The sequence below is a fragment of the Motacilla alba genome, chromosome 4 (genome assembly GCF_015832195.1).
Source record: "Motacilla alba alba isolate MOTALB_02 chromosome 4, Motacilla_alba_V1.0_pri, whole genome shotgun sequence".
Lineage (NCBI taxonomy): Eukaryota > Metazoa > Chordata > Aves > Passeriformes > Motacillidae > Motacilla > Motacilla alba.
In genome coordinates, this window is record NC_052019.1 from 52,772,706 (window position 1) to 52,790,256 (window position 17,551).

A 17,551-nucleotide genomic window follows, 5' to 3' on the forward strand; every position below is an offset into this window, starting at 1 on the left:
AAATGCGGAGTTGGAGACAGGGGAGGCAGAGAAAAGGCAGGGCTGTGGTTCAGTCCCAGCAAATGCACATGTGTACTGTGAGAGCTGGGAGAACAATCCCTTTCAGCTGTTCAGCTGGGCATTTTAACTGTAGACAATCACTCTCCCATCTCTTACTTTTAATTTATTTTCCTCTTCATTCTTATTTAGGAAGGCAAATGCCTTGTTGCTTATGCATTTTGTTTAACACTTACAAACACGTCCTGTGTTATTTCCCTGATTTTACCTTTCTCCCACAATTATTTAAGCATCTGGCCTTCCTTTGATGACCATATATACTAGTTAAGTCAAAGTCCAAACCTCTACAAACAAGGTACGCCCATAGACAAATTGAGTGTGTTCCTAGATCTGTATCTTTTGCTCTAGAAGCTAAAAGTTCCTCATAGCTGCCATCATATTTCTGCTTCATTCACACAAATAATTTCACGTATAAAGGAATGACCTTTATCAATTTTTGCCCAAAATAGGCTTTATTTAATGCACATTTGGCCTCTCCTCCCAGGCAACTGGTGACGGGATGAGAGGACATGGCCTCAAGCTGTGCCATGGAAGATTCAGGTTGAACATCAGGAGGAATTTCTTCATGGAACATTAGAATAAACTGCCCAGGCAGATGGTGGAATCACCATCCCTGGAAGTGTTCAGGAAATGACTGGACATGGCACTCAGTGCCATGGTCTGGTTGACAAGGTGGTGATCAAAGATTGGACACAATGACCTCAGAGGTCTTTTCCATCCTAAATGATTCTGTCATTCACTGCTGATGGCATTCTAGTTTCCTTTGCTATATGATAACTCTTAGTGAATCTCTCTCCTTTATTTTTGGAAGCATCGTTCCTGTTTTTCCAGAATTAAATGTTTTATGCTAGTGTATTAAGAAGCTGTAATAATGCCAGGTATTGGGGCCAAGATAACAGCGATCAACTTAGACCCTAAAAATTAATGATGAAAACTATACTTAAGGCCGCTATGTTCTTCTAGAATGTGTCTAAATGCTGAGCCTGAAAATTGTCTCTTGCTTGAGTAAGCTGGTAATAGCCCTTTCTTTGAAAGGAAATGATAGTACACAATTTTCTCATGTGTGTTTTTTCCCTTCAGTAAGTACCAATAAGTAGCCTAGCAATGGATGGCTGAACCTTTTTTTTTCTTTCCAAGGCAATTTGCAGAGAATTCAGAGACATCAGTTAGAGCTGAGGATAATTCTTTATCTAAACAAGTCTGCCACTTTAGGGTTTTGTTTTAGTTGCTGCTGTTCTTGACTTTGCTATTCACCACGCTAAATCTGTGTGGATGTGAGATATGCAGATTTCTAGTGGCTCAAAAAGCATTTAGAAAGCTTGTAGTATTTATAAAGGACTTCTGGGCACTTCAGATCATTTTTATGGCATTGCCCAATTCCTGCAGATATGAATAGCAAGCTTTCTGGAACTACTTGCTCGGTGTTTGTAAACAGTCCTGGTCTGTTTTGTTTGCAACTTGCTTTTTCTAAGATAAGAATTTTCAACAGCAGCCATGGCAATCGGTGTTTTCAGAAACACTTCGGTTTGTTTACATGTAACATGTGAGTGCAGAAGACTGTTTTCAGCTCACAGCCACCACAGATTTCTGAGGGTGGGGAAGCAGAGCAAGGAAGTTCATTACAAGGCAGTGCGTTGGTTGTAACATATCTATATCAACTTCAGCTAGGAAGCAGCTTGCTGATAACGCTTTCTTACCATGCACTCTTGACTGGAGTCCCATCTGAACAGAGTGTTTTATTTTCTCTCACCCTTGAGAACTCTCCTGCCATCGGGGCCATCATACAAAGGGGGAGAATGGCAGCCTTGCAAAGGGCAAATTACTGCAATGGAACTACTGTATATTTTAAAAACATGATCAATTGTGATAAATATTTGTACTTCTTATAAAACTGCTGAAAATATGATTACACCAGGATGCTTTAGTAAGTACAAATCCACCACAATAAAAGAAGGTCTCCATCTTCTACTGTTGATAAGGCTCTAGCATGGGAACAGGAGTATTTGGCTCAGGCTTTCCAGCAGTTTGCTAGGGATAGGAAGAAGTATGGATTATTAAAATTAAACCAGAAAAAAATCTAGACATTGTTAATTCAGTGTGATACATCTGATGACCTGAAGGGGTTAATGAAAGGCATGGAGCTGCTAGGCAATTGTTTCTGCAGCCACGTAGCATCTACCAGTGACAGATCTGCAAAGCCATGGTGTACACTTTTGTACTTTGGAAATGCCCAAACTATTTGTGTGTTTTCTTATTTTGTTTTGCACTCTCCTACTCACCTGCCTGCTTGAGCTGCTAGGTAGGTTCAGTTTTGCAATTGCCTCAATGCACTTATTGTCCCACTGTCAAAGGTACTCAATCACCAGGTACCCACTGATTTTGGTGGGATTAAGCTGCAATGTTGGTCCTAATAGCTACTTTTAGTCACTGCCTGAATTCAGAAATAATGGTCGCTCTCCTGCTTGCTACTAACATGGATGTTATCGCAGAGAAAAAAAAATAATTGAACAAAAACATCCCAGATGTAGGGACAGACAGCAATACCCATGAGACAGACCCAGGCAGGCCTGGGTTAGCAGGGGAGCTTGGCATGAGCTGTGCAGGCTATGCAGCTAGAAATGGCATGTGAGGAAAACCAGCTGCTGGTCTCAGTGTGAATCCCAAGTGTACGAGGGGCTGGGTTCAGCTGTAACTCACTTGGTATAGGTGAGAAAATGATAATACAAACTCTGGAGTCAATTGGATGGGCTTGTCAGAGCCAGAGCAGACAAAATGTTGCCATGGTTATTGAGTCACCCAAATAAAGAGAACACTGTTCACTCTGAAGTACAAAAGCTCAGGATGGCTTTGTGGTCCCTCACAAGGGCTGTGGGCAGAGATGAGCGTTCAGATTTGCTGCCTGCTGGCATTAGGGAATGCAAATCAGAAAATGAAGATGAAAGCAGAGGGGTGATAAAGTGCCTCAGGAATCACCTATCCTGGTTGATGCCTAAAAAGTTCTCCTGGGATTTCAGGCTGATTGTTTCCTCTTCTGCATAATGGGTAGGCTGACTGATCTTATTGATCCTCACTTATTTCTCAGTGGTTTGTGTTGTGAGTCCAGCCAGCTCAAGTACAGTCACAAGTCCATAAATAAGCTTCAGTGATTGATACAGAACTATCTTCACAGTGAACAATCTGAATTTTAGTCTTTAAAACTAGACAAAGTCAACTATAATTAGTTCGAAGACATGTGAAGAAAGATTGGAAGGGATTGTTAAACAGTATAAAAAGGGGAGTATATTTTTATTATCATTTTAAAGCATTCTTTTTTTTCACATGTTTTAAATAGTAAAATGAGAATTAGTTACAGTACTATTTCTATTAGGGAAAGGAGTCTTCTAATTGTTACTTATATATATGTGGGGTTAATCAGAATGCTTACTTTATCCCAATCAATCTGTTGTTTTGTGAGAGAAGAAAAAAAAAGGGGGAAGACAAGAGGAAAGAAAACCAGTACAATGACACAGAAATGATCTGATTGCTGGGGGAAAATAGTGTCTGTGAAGATGAGGACCCAGCTTGAAGGATTTAGAGGGAAGGGCTGCAAGGGCAAAGAAAGTCACATTAAAACAGAGATGCAGACTCTGGTGGGTTATTTTAATTTCATCTTGAGAGTAATTTTCATGCCATTTAGCTGTAACCACAGCAGGAATAAAGAAGACTAAGCACATTAAAATGACAACATCATACAAGGAGGGAGTGTGGCGTGTGTTCATTATATTTGATAACATTCAATGATACAGTAGGCTGAGTTAGTGCCATATCAAAGATTTGAGTGTTTATTGAAAAAAATGTGGCGTGCAACAAGAGAATGGTCTGTAGCACATTCATTCAGTGTCCATGGTATGTCAACTACACATTAAACACAAAGAAAAAAGGATTTCTGGTCTCAGAAAAACATCAAAAAATTTAAAAAGTGAGTTTGGATTGAGAACTTTCATGAATTCTTAACTGCTTTTCTTGACCACAAGCCATGATAAGATGATCCCTGAGGTTGGAGGGATGCTCTTGAGTGCTGCACATTTCTGTAGTTCAGGTAGCCAGCACTCACAGGCACATGCCCATGGACATGCTCCAGCACCTCTGCTTCTAGTGGGGAATGCTCATTTCTGTTTGGAACAAAATGTACATTTATGCAGCTAAGGGAAGATATTGTGGATTCTCTTATCCACATAGAGCATGGCAAGAATTCAGTCATTTCATGGACATTCACCTTAAGATCTTGTAAGGTACATTAAGTAATACTAAGAAGAGTTGATGATCCCCATGTGTTTTCAAGAAAAGTTCCTGATGGTGGAAAACAAAATAATTCAGGGAGCACCAAAACATTCAGTGCTTCAATAGATTGGCATAGATCATAGTTAGATTTTTCTGGCTTTTAAGAAAAGGGAGTGAAACAAACACAGAGACACAGAAAAACCTGGTCAAATACCATTAACAAAGGCAATAACCAGAAACAAACCTGGCCAGTCACACCAGGGAACAGGATATCAAGAAACTGCAGCAGCCTGGGACTTTGCAAAGAATAAAAAATAAAAACCTGAGGGTTTGTTTTTTGTTTAGGCAGTCAGGCATCAATTAAAAATATTTCTTTATTGGATTGGTGCTTGAAAAATCACATTCAGACTGAAGTTAATTTCATCTTGCCTCAGTAGTTAGTGAATATAATGCAGAAACAAACAATATCATAGATTTATAGAACTCAAACTCAGACAATACTTTGGTTATATAATTTAATCTTGTGTATTTTATAGGTCAAGTGCTAAAATCTGTGTGAAGCCAATATAACAATGTTTGCTTAAAACATATCACCCAAGAAAAATCCAGCTGTGGTTTAAATATTTCAAGCAGCAGAGAGAATCCATCAAATCCATTATGGTGTTTATCCTATGACTAATTTAAATGCTCAAATTACCTTATTTCTAATCTGAATGCATTTCTCTTGGTTTTTTGGGGTTTTTTTGGCTTTTTTTTTTTTGCTGCCAGATTCAAAATCCTAGTTCATCACCATACTGATTACAGAAAAAAAAAACATGAATCAATTAAATACTGCCATATCAAAGTATGCAGTGAATAATGGGAGGCAAAATGAAAAAGAAATATTTTTTCCAAATAGAATATATATACATGATTACCAATTGATACAATGAGCTAAGTAGTAATCCAACCTCTGAGTCATCAAAATTCATCCATCACTTTTGATTTGCAGTCAGGGTGTAGAGGAAAGCTTAACTTGAGCTTTCTCGTGAGAAGTGATTCTCAACAATCTCATGTAAGTATGTCTATGCAACGGAACAGCAGAACAGCATTAGATTTGTGCTTCCCAGTCATATTAATATGAGGAAGATGCTTTGTTTTCCCCCATCTCCAACCTGTGGACTCCTTGGGGTTGTGCCTATGGCTACAACCAAAGAACATCGTGGAGGATCAGCCATTAAACATTGGGAAGCTTAGGGCCCTTAAAGAAGCAAAGTATTTAAATGCAAAGCTAGATTCATCTGCAGGCTGCTTCATCTGAGTAACAGCTCACATTTAGGACTGATTAGGTCCGATACAACAGGTAACCACTGAATGTAGTTACAGGTGGATACTTGGCTGGTATAGAGCCAGTTGCCAGTCTGAGCCAGACTTCCTGACCATAATTTAACTCTAATAAAGCATTTCCAGTAATTACTCTGTCAGTGTACTCGCTGTTATTAATATTTTCAGCCTGAAAGGTGAGTTTGTCTATTCCATCAATGACCAGATAGCCAGAGGCACGTGGGCTGAATGACTCAATGGTATATTCAAAAACATAGACCCCCAGGTATGGAACATGGAACTTCCCAGTTGCTGGGGCAAATGAGGCTCCGTAGTTGACGTCCAGATTGTTAAATCTGATGGGTCCTGGAGCTGTCATTCCATATGTATGGGAAGCAAAAAAAGCCACCATAGGTGCATATCTGTATGATCCTTTTGAAAAATCTGAAAAGGAATAAAGAAAAACTTTAAGTGATGTTACATGGTAGAAAGGCAACTTGGACCAGGCAGAAGACCAAATGCAGATTTTCTGATGTCACATCATCCTGTGGATGACACAACTTGAGCAACTGAAACACAGTGTTCCTGCATAAACACATCTTCTCATATTATATAAAAAGTAATTTTCTTCACAGTTAGTACCAGGTGTATCCACCAGAGAAAAATTTAGCAACAGCAAGGGAACTTTATGTTTGTCTCTACTATGTTATCATTAAGGGAGCTTTCTTTCCACCCTAAACCCCCGCCTAGTTTCCCCACTCCAGGAGCTCTTTCATTGCTCATGTGAGAGCGCTGAAGCCAAGAATTTCGGCACAAGTCTTAGACAAACAGCGAGGAGGTTTAGCATTCATGATGTTAAATGAGGGGATAAAAGTATATGGGTTTCTCTTCAAGCTGAGCCTGTACGCTATCATTCCCTGCTTCTGTACAAATGATTTCATTCACTATTCATATGCTGTCAGGAATAAAAATCAGCCAAATGACTGCTGAAAGATGCATGAAATTCATGTTTCTTGTGGCCTGGGTGTAAATTATTTATTGTATTTATTATGATGAATAAGCATAATTTTCACTTTTTTTTTTCCTTTTGGAATCTTTCAAGAGGCTGCATCCTTTGCTGATGAAAGCCAGAGGCAGGCCTAAAATGACTCCTTGAGGGCACAGTCCCACACATTCTGGTAGCTATTGGTATTTATAGAACATTTAGGGCTGCATTGAAGATAGCATTTCCCAGCAATGTGATTTTACCTCCCCCTTCAAAACCCATGACATGGCCTTCAAATGCATCTACTGCACACCCTCCCACTCTGCACATTTCATCAGGGAGCTTTCCAGCTATTATCACAGGTCCCAAACCAATTTAATCCCATCATCTGGTCGTATTAAGAAAAGAGATCACGAGTCACCCGTGGGGATTGATGTCTGTAGCACCAAAACATAGGACTCTGCTGCTCGAGTTGTCACTCATTAAAGCGAAACGTGAGACCTCTGACCAGCAAATGCTCTGTAATTAGGCCCTGGGGTAGAGGCTTGGACTGATCCTGTATTGCACTGCTAAATTCTGTACTTGCCAACACTCAGGGAATTGTCCTTCACCAGCTTCACACTACAGTTGACTCCTCCAAAGGGGTGGCGACAGGCGCAGACAAAACTCTGTCTGTCATTGACACAGGTTCCTCCATTCTGGCACGGGGAGCTAGCACACGCTGAAACCTGCCCTGTGAAAGAGAGGAGCAAAAGCAACAGCCTCAGTTGTAATCAGTGACACTTGCTAAGTATGCAGTGTTTGGAAAGGCTCTTTGTCAATTCACCATTTCTGCTGAAGTTCTTTGTGAAGGCCAACTTCAGCTCTTGTCCAGCCTCCCTTTCGACCTGAACACAGCATACCTGCAGCTATCCTCCAAGAGATTCAAGATTACCTGTAAATTCTGAGCTCTGCTGCTCTCAGAGGATCAGGCACATGCAGAAAGAAAGAAGAACCTCCAAAAAGTTAGATCAGGCTGCTCTTTCTGGACTGCACCATCTTATCCTTGGGTGTACCAGAAGAGATTTTGTACTGCTGTCGTACAGGTTGGACTGTTTTCTCTATGACATTTTTCATCCAGCATGTGACAAACATTGCCGGAAAGCCAGGCTCCTGGTGATGAAAGGTCCTAAATGCTATACCAGCCACTTCAAATACTTGTCCATAAGTCAGTCCCTAATTCCAGTGTATCTATCAAGGTTGTTGTAGAAGTTCTGGATTGCAAGCAAGGAAAAACACACCAAACAGGTGGCTTTGCAGAGCACCCTCACTGAGAATGTCCTTGCCTCTGTTGCCAATTAGGTATGAGCTGGCCAAATTAAACTCAGCCAATACAGAGAAATCTGTCAGGCCAGTGCTGCTGAGCTCTCAGACAGTAATTACTGAGTGTACTTGAATAATGTGTTGTCACAGCAGTGTTTTGGGGGGAGAAAATTCAGGTCACATTAAAAAAGAAATATTGCTATGAAAAATTCTGAACACAAAGCATTCGCAAAGCACACATTTTTGCTTTCTCTTGGTTTGGTCAAAAGTCAGACATTTTAGAAAACAACCCTTTTCTTTGCCAGTAATTATCAGCAGAACTCTGGAAAGAGAACTCCACACAGTCCTGTTATGGTAAATCTAGGTTGGTAGGTCAGAACTGAAAAAGTCTTGCATAAAAGTACCTAGTTATTGCCAGGAAAATGCTGACCTGGATTTCACATAGATATTTCAGTCATTCCAGGGTTATCTTTGTTTTCCCAACCAGATATTTCACAGACTACTGCATTAAGGTGAACTGTTTCTGTGTGATATTTTAGCTCAGTGAGCAGAATGCTGAAGGACATTGTAAAGCGACACTTGAATTTGCTCTGATATAGCACATGGATTTATAAACACAACAGTCATTCTTTTCACAGAAAATAATGTCTCTTCTGTAATGCCTGAAATCAAGCAATTTAGGACTGTCATGACCGGGGTCACAGCACAGGCAACTGGACATGAGAAAATAATGGTTTGCTTCTCAGATAATCGTTTGCTACATCCTTCATTGAAGTTATTTTTCACTCACATTTACCAAGCACCCACAACATTTCACTGATGTTTACCAAGCATCCAGATATTTACCAAGTGTCAAAGGAAAGCTGAAAAGGAAGGAAAACAGCTGATTGTGCTGACTGTATCATACTCCCAAAATATAAAAGCTTCCTGTAAGAACACAGCAGTCTCTCTGCTAATTGGCCTCTACTTATCATCATCAAGAAGCAAACCCAAGAAACAGTAAAAAGATCACTAAAAGGAAATGATAATGATATTGAGACTAGCATTTTGGAAGTCTGCTGTGGGGTGATTCTGCCTGAACTTAACCTTGGAGTTAATTCAAATTCAGACACAGCTCTATCTACATTAAATTAACCCTCCCTGTGAAGCATTGCTTAACAGCAACTGGGAAGCTCCTCCATTTCCTACAATAGGAGTTGTGTGGGGTTTGAGTCAAATTAGGATTTTCAGAGCAAGAGGCAAATTCTGCAGATCTCCACTGTGCCAATAATTTCCATGTAACTACGCTACAATAGCATCTTTCTGCAGTCATTGCTGGCTGAGGCTGCTCCTCTGCCCAGTATTTTCTCTTTTCTTGCTGAAGAGTGTCCTGAGACGCTATGTCTGAATTATCTCCTCGGGGTAAAGATACCAGAGGGCTCAGATTAGGAACAGATCTCCTACTAAAACAAATCTTTGATTGTTCATTAATGTTTCACAACTTAGCAGCGTAGATGAGTAAAAGAGAGAGAGACTATAAATTAAAGGCTTAAATTGTCACTATTGCTAACAGAGAATAAAATGTAGTTGCTAATTACACTTGGTGTGGTAGTAATGAGAAGAGCCAGTTAATGCTCAGTTTTGCTACTCTTTGGGAAGGCAGACAGCCAGAAGCTCTTTTGGGAAACAGACTGCCACTGCTGTGCAAACAAATCTCAAACAAATAATGAAGCTCTGTCAGTATCTACCGGGGTTTTTTTAGAAGCAAAACAAATATTCAGAAATTTAATGGTCTCCTTATGGAAAAGATTGACTCCAGTAGTTCAGCTCGGAAATTCTTCTGACCAGGACGTAACCTAAAAACATATTCTCAGTATTCAGTTATCAGTACCTGCTTCTCAGGAAGCCCTAGGAGACTGGAAGAGCCTGGGAATCTACTAAATCACCCTGCTAACAGAGGGTCAAACTGGTGGCCAGCCTATAGTTATTAATCCCCCCTGTTTTAGCACCCTCAGGCTGACAGCAGGCAGAAAGCAAGGAGGAGAGGGCTGTGCCTTCCAGTTTTGGGTGGGGCAGAGTGTCAGGGCCAATCTGAGCTACTGGGACTCCAGCAACTCTGTTTCTCTGTTAAGCAGAGGTATAATTCCTGTGTGATGATTCGAGGCTCACCAAATTAAAAACAACACAACAGCTTCATCTAAAGAGTAAATATGCAAATTTGAAGAGTATGTCACCAAGCTGAACTGCAATAACCATCTCATTTGTGCAATTAAAACACAAGATGGAAAACATTTCAATAGGTTAATATTTCACTTGAAATTAAGGTTTGAATGATAAAGCAACAATGGAAGCTTGCGTTTCTGTTAGGAGTTAGAAATCTTGTGAAAACAAAATCAGAAATAAGAAAGAAAGTGAGAATGAATTGAAATTACCTCTCACACAGGTGCACTGTTTTAAATGCAAGAATACAACACAGCTTGACTCTCAGTTATTCATGTTGATGAGAGGGTGGCATAATCTGAATAATGCAAAACCCACAACCCATACTAGATATGCAACAAGAGAACACACTCACATTTGGAAAGCACAGCAGCCTCTAGATTCCCTAGAGAGCAGCACTAATAGCAACAGGAAAATGGGAACTGAGCTAAGCTGCCCTCACACTGCATCACTCATTTCTGCAGGAGAACAGTGCATTGGAAAGTAGGACCAGTCACAACCGAAAACCAAGACTAATTAAAAGCTACAATGTATGTATATATGTATATTAAAAATGTATGTATTTTAATGTTGTCATCTCCTTTTAGATATTGAAGCTGTCTTAAGATAATCACTTTTTAATGCATCCTGGGTTGCTGTTACAGTCAGTGTCAGGTGAAGTGTTGGTGCTTTCACCCCTCACACATGTATTGCAGCCTCTACTTGACATAGAACATAAGTTCTTAAGTTTATTCCACAATATGGGAAGTCTGCTAAGTGTTATGTCCCTGCATATGCAATGCAAACTCACATTGTTTTCTTCTGATTTCAACTAAGTACTTGAGAAAGTATTACCTCAGTGTCAAATCCTGAACACATTAAAGCCAGTTAAACCCCTAATCTGTAAGAGTAGGTTCAAACATTGAACATATTGGAGTCCATGAAAATTGTCATTCACCTCCCTCTAGATTTTTTTTTTTTGGTTGAAAAAGGCAATCTAAGATTAAATACATTTTATAATTAGCCAATTATGCCTTAGAATTTCTTCTAGAAATTTTAGCAAAGGCAGCACAAATCTCTGGTGGTGTCCTAGAACTTGCGAGAAAAAGCTTTCATGGAGAAGTAAAATCCAGCCAGGCAGAAGATGGATATTTGCTAATTAGGGTAATGGTCTTGCTTCTTTAACTTACAGAAATATAATGTATGGCTTTGCTAGGCATGAAATTTGTTAAGTACAAAATCTCATTACCAATGGAAAAGTCAGCATAAACATTGCTATGTAGAAACCTCATACAAAAATAAGGCTTCTCCACATCTGCAAAGAACTGCACTTTCCACAAGTGAGCATATATCCAAGGCTATCAAGCAAGTTATTTGTTAAAATTGAGTATAAATAATAAATGGGAAAGACATTAATGCATCAATATGAGTGAAAACCAGAGCAGGTGGCACCTTCCCATGCTCCAGGCAGGTAGCACTAGTGATACTTTCCAACAAAGTACATGGTGTGGAAACATATCTCTCTTCATCAGAGATATCTCTCATTTTTTCTTAATTTCAGCTTTGAATAAAGATTTTGAATCTCCATCCTGTGCAGTGCCAGTAACAGACATAAACCAAATAGGACCTGAGGAAGAGTTGCAATTTTGAATAGCAAAATATTCAAATCACTTTGTGCATTTTTAAGTGTGATTGCCTCCTATAGTAGCTGTGTCTTCGCTCTAACTGAAAAGATAACCAAGGACTGAAATCCTTCAATGGGGATGACTTTCATCAGAAACCAAGCCAGTCATCGGATTATGGCTTAAAAAAGGATCCTTTCCATCGATCATTGAGAAACTGTCCTTAGGAGGGGAAGAGAATGAAGAATTCAATTGGAAAGGAAGGAAAAAATCATGGAAAGGGAAAAGGAAATTGCCCATGGCCTTAGGACATGAACAAGAGTAATAGCTCTAACTATCTGTACATCTCTTTGCAATAGGGACCAAGTATTGGTTTAGAAATGTTCTTGAGTTTAAGAGCATTTTACACAAAATATTCAGGTCTGGGTGTTCAAGAGTATCTGGACATGACTCTGTTATTTAGAAATCCTAATTTTAATGTGAATTAGAATCATCTCAGTATTTCAAGTCACTCATCCACTCTTCATTTTTTGTATTGTGCCAGAAGTTTTATTTCCATAAAACATTATCTTGTGCTTGTCATTTTCACTCAAGTATGATTGCAGAAGTCACAACTCAAGAGTTTGCACTTCTGTGAATTCATTCATAACTCGTTTCACATGATGGCATTTGAATTTAAGTTCAGAAGCAGATCACACAAAATTTTCTTGTTAAGAATGGCAGCTCCTGCTTAGCTGAGCTGCTCTCCAGGTGGACTGGAGCCAAATTTCCTTTATTGGCTGGATTCCTGCTTTTTCAGGAACACACTGCTGTAACTGCACTTCTCATTGAAGTCCTGAAGGAGCCAGCAAAAGCCTCATTACAGTCATTTTTGTTCACTTGCTTCAGGTTTTTGATACCTATCATCCCTGCTGACACTGCAAAGCACTGATGCAACTCCATATTTCTCTCCCAGCTTGCATACACTTTTTTTTCTATTGAAATTGCTAATTGAGATGCAGGCATAAAATTATTGTTCTGAAGTTTTGTCTAAACTGTCAGTAACTTTTCAAAGGCCAGGTTCTCAGCTTAGTGTTATGTGCATGTGTATATATCTTAAACTGATCAGATGGGAATCTATTAAAGGAAAGCTAAATTGAGTGCAAAACCTCATTATCAAAATAAATTCTGTTGTAAGCAAGAGACTAATCTCAGGATCCTCTGAAACACTCTTCACAGCAGTCTTTAGACTTATTTACTCTCAGTCAAGTTCTGCCGCTCAGTTCATCACAATGGCTACATCATCTTTATAAAACATACCTTGATTTTTAGTAAAATGCATTACCTGGATCTATTGCATTATCCGTGTTTCTCTGGCTTCGGCTTGCCAGGCTCATGGTGGCATTTCCTGCCATTTTTTTTGCTGGAGAGGGCTTCTTTATTACTGGTTTCAGCTGCTTCTGAAGTTTGGTGATATTGTTCATTGCATTTACCACGGATATGTCAACATGCTGGGTTAAATTTGTCAAAATAGTTCCTGCTTTTACTTCAAGCACTGATTCAACGAGCTCCTTGAGGCCTCTCTGCAGCAGGGGGATATCTGGCTGAGCCAATTTAATTAGCAGAGGTATGCTTGCGTTCACTTTCTGGATGCTGTTGTTGGTGTCGAGGCACAGCCCCCAGGCCTCATGAGCAGTCTTGTTCACGAGCGGCATGACATTTGAGAAACGGATCGACTTGGCTTCCAGAGCTTTGATCCTGGAACTCAGTGCCTGGAGCTGAAGTGAGACCACCTGTTCTTTCTCTGTTGAGGCAGCTTTGGTTTTTTTTAGTGAGACACAGTTGTTTGCCAAAAACTTGGAAATTTTTGACTCTACGTTCAGAAGGCGAACCTCATGGTCCTTTGAGCCCTCCACAAAGTCAAATAGTTTTTCTTCCAGGCGGCTGATCTCTTGATACTGCTTTTCCACTTTTGAGGAGGTATCATTTAAAATATGGAAAACTCTGCTGAAATTGTGGAGGATACTTTTGTCAGACTCCTTGGAGGGAAGATCAAAAAGGGATGGTGCTACTTGTGAAGTAATTTTGTATCTCTCATCATAAAGCAGTGACCGGAAGGATTCATTCAACTGTTGGAACTGGGGAATAAGAGCCAGGAGGCTGTCTAGTTCCTCAGCTCTGCCACAGCAAACTTCAGTCTCATTTCTTAGAGCATGTAGCATGTCTTTCAGTACGTAATTATCTTGAATAGAATCAATAGCACTGTTTACTACTATCATGGTCTTGTTTAATCCGTCCTCTATTTCCATGGAACATTCATTAACACGACTCTCAAACAGTTCCTGATAAGCTTGAGATTCATTTTTAAGTCCTTCCTGAGTTTTGAAAAGTTCCTTCATTGCAGAATTCATTCCATCAATGACAACAGTGAGGTTTTCAAGTTTCTCTTTAAATTCTTTAGCTTGGATTTGTTGCTCATACTCTGAAGTTAGACTAAAAGGTACCCCTTGTTCAATCAAGGGTTGCAGGATCTCCATATCGTAGCACAAGTCATTAATTTGCTCATTCATTCTGTCCATCTTATTGCCCAATGGAAGGAACACATCAGAGAGGCTCTTGTTTAGAACAGTCACACTCTCTTGGACTGCTGCCAGCTGCGCTTGGACATCTGTTCTGCTCTCTGACAACATGTCATCACAGAGCCCCAGAACAGAGTCTCTCTGAATTTCCAGTGCAACACTGAGATTGCTGATCTTGCTATCTTGCACTCTTAAGTCATCATAGATCTCCAGCACCATCATGCCTTGTCTCTTTACTTTCTCATGCAGTGTGATCATGTACTCTGTAACATTGTACTCCATGACTTGATCTGCTGGGGGGAGGTTTTGTCTTGAAGACAGTTCAGCTGATAACAGTTGTTCATGAGCATCTCTCATTTCAGTAAGGGTCCTATTTAAAGATTGATAATAAATTTCACTTCTTGACTGTTGATGCTCCAAGTTCACTTCCAAGGACTTCTGCTTTTCTTGTAAAGCTTTCACAGGCTTCTCACAAGTGAGGGACATTTCCTCTCTCATCTGCACCATATGACTCTTCAGCTCCAGAATGTCAAGCTCTGTTGGCCCACTATCTTTCTCCTGAGCAAATTTATTTTGGGTTTCATTCAGGTGCTTGACTAGTTCTTTTGTATTTTCAAGGTCACCTGACATGCTAGACATAGTCTTGAAAATTTGAGCCATGCTCTCTTGCATTTCACCTTGAAATACTTGCGAGTGTTCTCTGACTACATCTTTGATTAAGTCATTGATACTTCTGGATTTGAGACCTTTGCGGGAAAGGAGAAATATGGAAACAAACAAATCAACTCTGTTAGTAACATCAAAGTTTTTCCCACAATGTGAGCAAACACAGCACTGCACAGAGGTGAAATGCACACCCCTGCCCCCATTTACCCACATTTAGAGTAAAACCTACAGCTGAAGAATGTAGAGGTTATATAAAGCTATAGGGTTTGAGGATTCATCCCTGTTTCTACTGAAATTATTGGGACTTTTTCTAGTATTTTGAAAGGACGAGCTCAAACTCTACATGTAGTACCAGCTTTGACCTCTTACCTAAGCTGTTTCTGAGCACTGAAAGGCAGAGATCTGTGTGCTTTTGTGGCTTGCTCATAAAAAATGATGCGTCCTTTCTCCACTAAGAGAGTAAGGCAAAAAAAAAAAATCTTCTTTACAAGATTATGGTCAAGAAATGAAAGCAGAGATTATTACCTTCCTACTGTATTGTATGTGCTAGGTGATGATGCAACACACTATGGTGATAAAGAAGCAAAATGAAAAAAAATAGCCTTATTGAATAAGTGAAGTTAGTAACATGACAACTGCTGCAAGATGCAGGCATTTTAAGGGTAGAAACTTTAAGTCTTGCATACTACAACTCCTTAAATAGCTCCTAGGAATTCTGATCCTGAAAAGCACTAGGCAGAAATGGGCATATGAATTCTGCCCCAGTGAACAACATAAAAATTTGTCTCCCATATAGCCTTAGAGAGGTCAACACAGGCATAAAAGAGTTCTGCACAACATCTTTCAATGAATTAGAGCAGTAGTTCTGTTCTGGTGTGAGAAGGATTTTTATTAATTTATTCTTCAAAGGTAGCTCCTGTGTCCAACTAAAACACTTAGGCATTCTTTGCACAATTTTCATAAACCCTATGAACATTTGCAGCCCAACTGTGGTATAATGATTAAACTCTTCAACCTCTACAATGCTTCAGTGACCACAGGTTCTCTGAATAAAACTGTATTGATAAAGGCAGAAATTACCTGTTCCTTTCTTCCATTTTATTCTCAATTAATTCTACAGCCCGGAATTTATTTCTTCATCTCTAAAACACTGAGGCATGTCTTCAAAACTTACTTGAAGGCACATTCTCAGCAAGCGCAGTAAAGCATCAGGAAATCAGACCCAATTTTACTAGACCAGGCAAGAGCCACATGAGAAATCTAACATGAAGTTTCCTAAGAATTAAACTTCATTATTGTCAAACGAGGTCCCAAATGTCCCAGAAATTTTACATAAAGTATAATAAACAACAGTGATAATACTGAGATTACCTTTATTATCTTCCTTTTAACTACCTAAAGAGCAAGTCAATGACTAGAGACAGGTGCATGTACATGAATAGGCACATTTATGTGCACACTGAAATATCTGAGAATAAAGGTGTCCTGGCAGCTGAGAGGAAAAACCAAGATATGAGCCAAGATAAAAAACTGACATGTAGAAAACCCATTCCAAGAGATGATTTGGTCAGGTTACTTTCTGATGCTGAAAAGTCCTCCGTGCTCTAAGACACAATGAGCTGTAAAAACAAAATTTGATGGCTATGGAAAGAACAAAGATTACTCTAAACCTTCTGTGAGGATTCAATTAAATTTGTTGATCTCAGTAACAAATCTTGATAACAGACCATTCATCTGTGAGAGGCATTCCAGAGAGTCTATACCAACCTTTATTTTCTGTGATGGCCACAAAGGTGCCAGCCCCACTCTCCAGCTGGAATAGCAATGCCAGCTCCATGCAGTTGGATAGTGAGTGTAGTACGGAGCTCAGCTCTGGTTTGCAGGTGTTCCCTTGACCAGAGGAGTGTGGAGCCTGCTAAACCAGACAGCTTTGGATTTCTCTCTACCCCGCTTTCTGGCTAGGACAACTGGGTAGTTCGTAAGCAAAGTGCAGCAGGGGCTGTGGAAGCACGCTCGTCCACACAAAGACCTGTCCCAAACTTGGTGACAAGTGGGCATATTGTTAAGCTTGAGCTGCAAATACATGTGTGCACTCATGGATGTAACTCAATTTCTCTGTTGCTCGTTTTGAAATACAAATGTCCAAACTACCTGGGAATGTTAAAGATCTCTTGCACTTTTTATGATATTATAAATTTTAATTTTAGCTTCCTGGCTGAAAACCAAAGGGTGTAATTACTCTGTGTCAACATATACTCTCTTTGCAGTTTCAATTATTTGAAAAATAATGTACAAAATAAATTTATGTACACAGGAGACTGAATTGAGGCTATATATGCAGCTGCAAATGACATTTCTGACTTGGAAGTGATTAACACTCCATTACTGAGTTCATTTTGAAAGAAGTGTACATTTTTATAATGAAGAGGAAAGGTGTATATTAAATGTGGAATTAGAGGAGGAAGAAAATAATAGCAGGAAGTAAGCAGAGTTTTTTAAATTAAAAAGAGCACAAAGTTATTTTCCCTGAGTAACAAATGGGAACAGCTTCCTGAATACTGAAAGCAATTTTTAAAATGCACAACAGGTTTCATTAACTAAACAGCGGAGCATATCAGTTA

General features: G+C 39.6%; 1 protein-coding gene across 1 annotated transcript in view; it reads right to left on the bottom strand.

Moving 5' to 3' along the window:
- Nucleotides 1-3,519: 3,519 nt before the first annotated feature.
- MMRN1 (multimerin 1) overlaps nt 3,520-17,551 on the bottom strand; it is a 38,794-nt gene continuing 24,762 nt past the window's right edge. The window contains exons 6-8 of the mRNA XM_038136509.1: nt 13,031-15,010; nt 7,191-7,337; nt 3,520-6,063 (exon numbers count right to left, since the gene is read on the bottom strand). Of these exons, the coding sequence (XP_037992437.1) occupies nt 5,642-6,063; nt 7,191-7,337; nt 13,031-15,010 (2,549 nt within the window). The 3' untranslated portion in view covers nt 3,520-5,641. The remainder of the gene's footprint in view (nt 6,064-7,190; nt 7,338-13,030; nt 15,011-17,551) is intronic.